At 55.1% G+C, this 7,235-nt stretch overlaps 2 protein-coding genes across 6 annotated transcripts in view; one reads left to right on the top strand and one right to left on the bottom strand.

Moving 5' to 3' along the window:
• The window catches only part of EFR3B (EFR3 homolog B), a 40,877-nt gene extending 37,863 nt beyond the window's left edge, over positions 1–3,014 (top strand). For 4 of the 5 annotated variants that reach the window (XM_055714712.1, XM_027811598.2, XM_027811599.2 and 1 more), the window contains exon 23: positions 180–3,014. In XM_055714712.1, the coding sequence (XP_055570687.1) occupies positions 180–285 (106 nt within the window). In that variant the 3' untranslated portion in view covers positions 286–3,014. The remainder of the gene's footprint in view (positions 1–179) is intronic. The other variant, XM_027811597.2, reaches the window with a different exon arrangement.
• A 1,784-nt stretch (positions 3,015–4,798) lies between these two features.
• Positions 4,799–6,162, bottom strand: POMC (proopiomelanocortin). Its single transcript, XM_005443524.4, has 2 exons — positions 6,034–6,162; positions 4,799–5,431 (listed from the first exon to the last, which is right to left on the bottom strand). The coding sequence occupies exons 1-2, from the start codon at positions 6,160–6,162 to the stop codon at positions 4,799–4,801; spliced, it is 762 nt and encodes a 253-aa protein (XP_005443581.1).
• Positions 6,163–7,235: the final 1,073 nt, after the last annotated feature.

The raw sequence follows: 7,235 nt of genomic DNA on the forward strand, positions 1-7,235 counted from the left end.
GGGCCTTTGCGATGGCGAGAGGGGGCAAGGATTGCTGAGAGCAGCCTCTGGTTGGTTTGCACCAGATGGGGGCACTGGGGAACCCTGCAATGCTGCAGGAATGCACGTTTTCTGCACCAGGCTTTGCTTCCTCCCCAAACCTGTCTGAAAACCACCTCCTTCCATCTCTTGCATTTCAGGCCACCGCCAAGCCCCTCCGGCACCATCACAGCCGCCTATGGCCAGCCCCAAAACCACTCCATCCCAGTGTATGAGATGAAGTTCCCGGACCTGTGTGTGTACTGAATGTGGCTGTGCTGGTAGGGTAGAGCCACCGCTGCACAGCTCGCACCAAAGGACCTCTTGGGGAGAGACTGCTGACTCTGTGAGGAGAGCAGCCTCCTGCAGGACGGGTGGGGACAAGGAAACTGGGGCCACCCCAAGATTCATTGGCACCACAAACCCGTACTTTATTTTGTGACCCTCTGCCTCCGCAGTGATGTTTTGCAGCGGTTTGGTGGTGCAGAAGGCTCAGGGCACAGCTGGCACGGGGAGGTGGGGATTAGCTGTGACCCTCTCTGGTTTTATTTTTTGGGAAGGGGAGAGGAGATGCCCTGGCTCCAGGCGCAACACGTAGGGCATGTACATCTTCCCGGCATAAAGCAGACCTGTTCCCTGGGGAATCCCTCCCCACCACGTGGAGAGCCCCTGGCAAGGGCAGGGCTGGAGCCTGGAGGGTGTGAGGCTGTAAAAGGCAGGAGGGGGTCTGGGGTGCGGCGTGCTGGAGCCTGGGACAGCCCCAAAACCAAAGCCTGCCTGAGCCGGTGCTTGAGGCGGGTTGCTAGAGGGGTAGGGTCCCCACATCCAGCTCCTAGCCTGTGAGCTTGCATCTTCCCGTAGCCCCCTTGTTGCGTGGCCAGTTTCCCTGGGCGCTTCGTGGTGCCCCAGCGCCCTGGATGGAGGCTTTGCCCAGTGCAGCGTGAGAGTGCTGATCGTCCCATCCCAGTGTGGGGGCACACAGCAGCCTGGCTGGTTCCAGGTCACTTGAAAACATGATTTTTTGGGGAGAACCCCCCCCCCCCCCCCCTTTTTTTTTTTTTGGCAGAATCCACAAGAGCCATGCCTCTTGCCCGGGTCACTGGCAGGCTGCTCACACAACTGAGATCGCAGGCAGCACACCTGGGCGTGCAGTGGGGCACCTGGAGCGGTGACACAAGGCACGAGCAACCACCATGCTGGGGAATATTAATGTATTAACTCACTGGTTTCATGGGTTTTGGGTTGGGTTTTCACAGTTGTGGGGTTCCTGTCTCAAAGAAAGAAATGATTGTTGTTTATTTTATTTGGCAGAATCACTTTGACAAACTCAAACCTTAATCATAATCACAAAGAAACCCCAGTGCTGCAGGACATAGTGGTGATAAGAGGTGTTTTAGAGGGTCCACCCTGCAGACCCTGCACCTGGCAGGCCATGGATTGCGTTCCTTGTGCAGTAGGATAAGACTGGATTTGGGCTGGAGACAGGTGAGGCTAGAGTGAGTTTTGCTTTAGACACATGTCGTAGGAAATTCTGCATCCTAGCAAACCAAAACTGCAACGTCAAGGTGAGATGGAGAGGAAAGATGCCTTGGGTGTATTCAGATGTTCACAGGGTCTGCCTTGCTCCCAAATGCCTTTAAGTGCCACTGCGCTAACGCTGTTGGCAAGGTGAACTTTTGGGTGCGCTGCCTGCCGCTTCCCCGCTGTCGCCCCCTGAGCAGCCTGGGGGTCTCCTGTGAGCTCGGGCAGCCCCTTCCCATCTGGCCAGACGTGCTGCTTCTGTCTTTGCCACGTGAAGAGCGCAGAAAGGGCTAAAGCTGGAGATGTGGGAGCTGCTTCTGCACGCTGTGGAGGGAACGGCAGGTGATCGCAGCCGCTCAGCATTTGTACGGGCTCGGCTGGGTCGCTTCAGCCATGGCCCAGTTCTCTGCCAATTCTTGCTGCAGATCTTCAGGCAGTTATTTTAAGCTGTAATTACACATTACCACCACCACCCCTTTTTTTTTTTTTTTTTTTTTTTTTTTTCTCCCCTCAGTGGCAGATACAGTTCATGATTGCTCTGAGGTCACTGCTTGTTTGTGTGGTTGTGCTGTAATCCGGGTTTAGGAAATGATCTAGCTTAAGAGAACAGGAAAAACAAGGGTTTATTTTGGTCCCTGAGTGGATCACAGCACTGCCCCGCTCACAGAGTGCCTCTGCCTGTGCTAGCCCTGCCTGGTGCCTGAGGCTCTCCCCTTGCTGCTGCTGCTCCTCAGGGTCCTCGTGTGTCTCCGTCCCCTGTTCCCGAGCCCTTTTTGCTCCCTGGGTTGTGCCTGGTCCTGCTGAAGCCTGAGTTTTGGCTGAGGCAGGTTTTGGGGTCAGCAGTGGGGATGTGAAGCCGACTGCTTCGGGAAGAGCATTTTGCTCCCATGGCTGTTCTAATGAAAAGCACTAAAATTTTTAACAAAACACAGTAGGAAAAACTATTAATCCCCAAATAGCGTGTCTGTGGGAAAAACACCTGCAAAACTTCTCAAAACCACAAAGGTAGGAAGATGAGCACAAGGTTTGCTCACACAGGGACACCACACGGCACATCTTGGCCCCTGCTCTGGGGAGCTGGACTGTGGGTTATCCCTGTGGAGCAGCCTCCAGTCCCAACACTTTTCCCTTGCTCAGCTCCATGGGACAGTGCAGCGTAGCCAGGACCATCGCCTCCCGGCTGGCTTCATCCCCCAGCATGTCTCACCACAGCCCCTCCACATTTTTGGGACCCAAACTCCACCTGTAAAATGTCCACCCTCCGCCGCCCCTGTGGTGTAAGTGACCTGTTTGTACATCACGTTTAGTTTAGATACTTGTGTACGTATAGATGACAAAGTATATTTCTATAAAGTCGTCGGTTTAGGTGCATGTGTGCGTTTCCATCTCTGTATTTCAGAGCACTGTGGCATTTCTGTGTGTAGCCAAGGGTGGGGGAGGGGGGGAACGAGTTGTTAAAAGGGCCAAGAAGCCGTTGATATTTTCAAATGCACCGTCTTAGTGCCCTTTTCAAATAAATGTTGATGTTGTCACCTTAGGGGCTCTGCTGTCTTGGCATGTTGATGGCAGCTGGGCGCCATCTCGCTCCCCTGGGATAGGAAAAATCCAAGTTGCTGCTGGGCTGGAGAAGGGAAGGCATGGGGTGAGGAGGAGGATGGCCTTGGCCATGGACAAGCTTTGTTCCCCCAGCTCTGTGCCCGGGATCTGACCCAAACTGGGCTTCATCTTTATCATCCTTTATAATTCAGTATTTCCTCCATTTTTCTCCTGTCCTGCGGGACCATGGGGAAGGGTCCTGGCCTTTTGCTCACAGGGTGTGGGAATGTGCCCAAACCCACTCACCAAAGCCAAACTGGAAAATAAAACACCAGGATAGCTATTTGAGGGGCTGGAATGTATACGGTGCACACCGTGCCACGTGTGCTCCAGCCATGCGTGGGCTGTGCCAGCAGCTCTCACTGGGTTAAACTGATCGAGGACATCTCTTAGTGAAGGAATGGGGGGAAAACCACTAATCCGAGACCTCTGTGCCTTTACCAATATTTCCACCATGTTATACCAAGTAAACAAGGATGCACAACTCTGTGTATGACAATCCCAGTCCCCAAAGCTTTTCCTGTTGAGGGCCTGGATGATGGTGGGTTCATCCCACTGAGGGCATCTGCAGCTCTTCAGCACAAGCTTTCCATCCTTGGGTGGAGCGGGTGGTGGTGGGAAGCACCAAGCCAGCGTGTGAGACCAGCATTGCAATATTAGCGCTGCTGGTTTTGCTGCCTGGGAAGGATGTAGGAGGTGGGATGGGCATGGCTGCACAGCAATAAGGAGTTAGTTGGTCCAGGTTTGCTTCCACATGAAACTGGTTTTAAACCTGTCCTCTTCCCGAGCACACCGACCCGAGGCACGCTCCCCAGCCTGCGCCCCACGACGTGACATAGCAGTGTTGCTTTATAATTAACAAAGCTTTTACCAGTACCCAGGCTCTTCGGCACCATCGTGTAACAGGGGATGAACGAGTTTGCCTGGGTGGTGGGTGCTGGGGGAGCCTAGCTTGGTCCCTTTGCTGCTTGGGGCAGCACCCAGAGGATGCTGCATTTTCCCAAGCTGCCAGCAAATGCTGTCATCTGGTGTCATGTCAGTGTAGGGCTCCTCTCCGGGACCAAAACACGCTGCTGGGGTGTGCAGGAGTTGGCCCTTGCCAAAACACCGTGAGCCCAGCCTTGCTGGAGCCCCACAGCCAGCTCTCGTGAAGCTCCCAAGCTGGAGGTGCAAAACTGTTCTTTCTTCCCCCACCCCAACCCCCAGCACTGTCCCAGCTATGTCTCTTTACCCTCCAGCTGTAGGATTTTACCTCACAAGTATTTTTTTCTGCCCCCTTACAAACACCAGCCACCCCTGGAGACATTGCCGACACCTCATTAGCTTGCAAAAAAATGCATTATTAGTTTTGGGGTTTTTTTAGAATCCTTTTAATCTATCATTTACAGTATTGTACAGCTCAGTGAAAATATGAAAATCATCTGGCATGCTCCAAACTGGGCGTCAGCCCCTGTCCCCGTGCACGTCCGGTGGGTGCAGCGAAGCAGTTGATGTCTTCATCCCTAACCTGTTCCCACCCAGTGAAATCCAGGAGCAGACCCCTTTGGAGTACTAATTAAGAACGACATAACGAGTGATCTATAAGTGAAACACATGCCAGCAGGACACTAAAGCTACGAGGGGGGTAGCGGCGGGGGCAGGAGGCCCCTCAGGCTCTCCCCCATCACTGCCCCTTCTTGTAGGTGCTTTTGATGATGGCATTTTTGAAGAGAGTCACTAGAGGGGTCTGGCTGTGCTCCGAGGTCATGAAGCCCCCATAGCGCTTGTCCTTCAAGGGCACATGCCAGGGAAGATGGCACATGCGGTAGGAGCCACCGGCCGCCTTCTCCTCCTCCTGGCCTTCCTCCTCCTCCTCCTCTTCCTCCTCGGGTGGTGGCCTGGTGCTGCCAAGCGGCAGATCCCGCCTGAACTCCAGCGGGTAGCTCTCAGCTGATTCTTCCTCCACCCCATTGGGGTAGACCTTGATGGGTCTCCTCTTGCGACCCACCGGCTTTCCCCAGCGAAAGTGCTCCATGGAGTAGGAGCGTTTGCCTTCCTCCCGCTCCAGCCCAGTTCCCTGCTTTTCCTCATGGCGGGACGGCGGGCCCGCAGGCAGCGATGCGGGTGGTGGGTTGCCCCCAGCTGCCCCCTCCCTTTTGTGCTCCCCGCTGCTGCTGTTCCTCCGGCCAAACTTGTTCCAGCGAAAGTGGCTCATGACGTACTTGCGGATGCTCTCGGAGAGGGGCTGGAGGTGCCCGTTCCCAGGGTAGACCGGCGCCTCGGCTGACAGGTCAGCTCTGCACACCGCGGCGCATGCCTGCACGGGGGCACAAGATGCAGGAAGGGTGAGCATGTGGCTGGGCAACCTTGGGTGGGGGTGTTGCAAGGGGCTGCTTGCACCCAGTGGGATGTTTCACAACGTGGTTTCATGTCTGTGCCCTGCGGAGGGCCCCAGATGTGGGTGCCACCCCCTCGGTGGGGACCTTTGAGGGCTGAGGCTGGAGCATCATGCTCAGGCATCAAACCAGCCCTAGGTGGCTGAAAACAGTGGTGGGGGGGCACAGCCCCACTGCGGGGTCCCTCAAGCATACTTGGCACCCACACAAGGTGAGCTGCTGCACCATCTGATCACCACCACCCTCTACAAGCACCTTTGGGTGCAGGGTAAAGCCGATACCCAAACTGCTGGCTCATCCTGTGCAGGAGAGATGCTGCAAGCTCAACAATTTGTTGTAGCACGCCAGCATGAAGCCAGCAGGCACAAGCTCACCGAAACCTGTGGATCTTTGGATCCAAAGCATCACCACACATTGATCCCAGCATCTCCTTCCCCAGCCCACTGTGCCCATCCCAGGTGGGGAAGAGGGGGCTGGTCAGACACCAAAGCAACTGGAAGACAATCCCCATCCCCAGGCTTACCACAATGCCAGCCTCACTGGTGAGGTCCTGGCATTTGCTGCTCTCCCAGCATGGGCCGCTGGCGCCGGCAGGGTGCCAGAGCAGCAGCCCCAGCACCACGGGCAGGCTGCTCCACAGCACGCTCAGCATCCTGGCCGGGGGCGCGAGACGGGGCTCACACAAGGGATGCAAGGGGCTGCGAGCCCAGAAACTGTGCAGGAACTATGGGGGGGAAAAAACACCCAAACAATCAACCCTGGTTGTTTTCCTTCAGGAGATTCTTTAATGCCTTCTTTGATGTGTCCGTCTTACCCTTTCCCTTTTCTAAGTTGTCTCTGTTGGGGTTGCAGGAGCGGGGTCCCCTCCTGCCTTCCCCAGCCCTGCCCCTTCCCGCAGGTGCATTAGTGCAGCAAATCCCTCGTTCTGCAAAGCTTTCCTCCCACTTCAAGCGTGCTGCAAAGGGATGCTCCTCTCTACACCCCAGGAGCTGAAAGGCACGGAAAAGGGATGGAAACCCCCAAAGCTGAGCTGCCTCCCTGCCTGCACTCGCATGACTCTGCCCCGGCTCAGCCACTCCAAAAAATGGGCAACGTTCACCCCCCCCCCCCCCCCCCCTTCCTTTTGTTTTCTGAACCAAAAAGCATCTCTCCAGAGCCCAGGTCTTTTGTCACTGCTACTGCAAGTGACAGCCACGGTCAGCGGGGATTGCTGCTGTCTCCTAAGAACCCCATAAATATGAGTGATGCTGCAAGGGGAAAGCATCAGGCAGCTGTCTTCAGGTTTCATCCTTTACAAACCACTTGCGGCTTTGCAAGCTGAGTCCTCTAAAAAAAATATGTGCTCCCTCCTAACCTGTTCTGCGATGCCCCTCAAGCAGCTGCAAAACTCCTGCGTGGTGGGAGACACAACTGTAAATAATATTGAATTAGGATTAGAAGAGTAAGACATGAATATTTGATGTGAATCTGAAATTAATTAAATAATGTTGAAGTCTGTTGCTTGGCTTTTGGGAAGGGCTATGGCAAGTGCTGGTGGTGTTTGGGATGCGGTGTGCCCCAGGGGCTGCAAAATTAACCCAGGATCCAGCTGAAACCTGGGGGCTCAAGTGGCTGTTGCTGCTCTGCCACCAAGGATGAGGTTGGTGTCGGTTCCCAGACACCCATGGGACCTGGTTCTAGGGTCCCCAAGGGTTGCCCGGGTTGCTTTCCCTCTGCAAACCCCAA

The sequence above is a fragment of the Falco cherrug genome, chromosome 6, assembly GCF_023634085.1.
Source record: "Falco cherrug isolate bFalChe1 chromosome 6, bFalChe1.pri, whole genome shotgun sequence".
NCBI lineage: Eukaryota > Metazoa > Chordata > Aves > Falconiformes > Falconidae > Falco > Falco cherrug.

Bases quoted from the DNA above. Each gene is read 5' to 3' on its own strand.
- POMC (XM_005443524.4), bottom strand. From the start codon at position 6,162: ATGCTGAGCGTGCTGTGGAGCAGCCTGCCCGTGGTGCTGGGGCTGCTG. The intron at 5,432-6,033 runs GTAAGCCTGGGG...GCCCCCGTGCAG, and splicing joins CCAGTGAGGCTGGCATTGTG to GCATGCGCCGCGGTGTGCAG.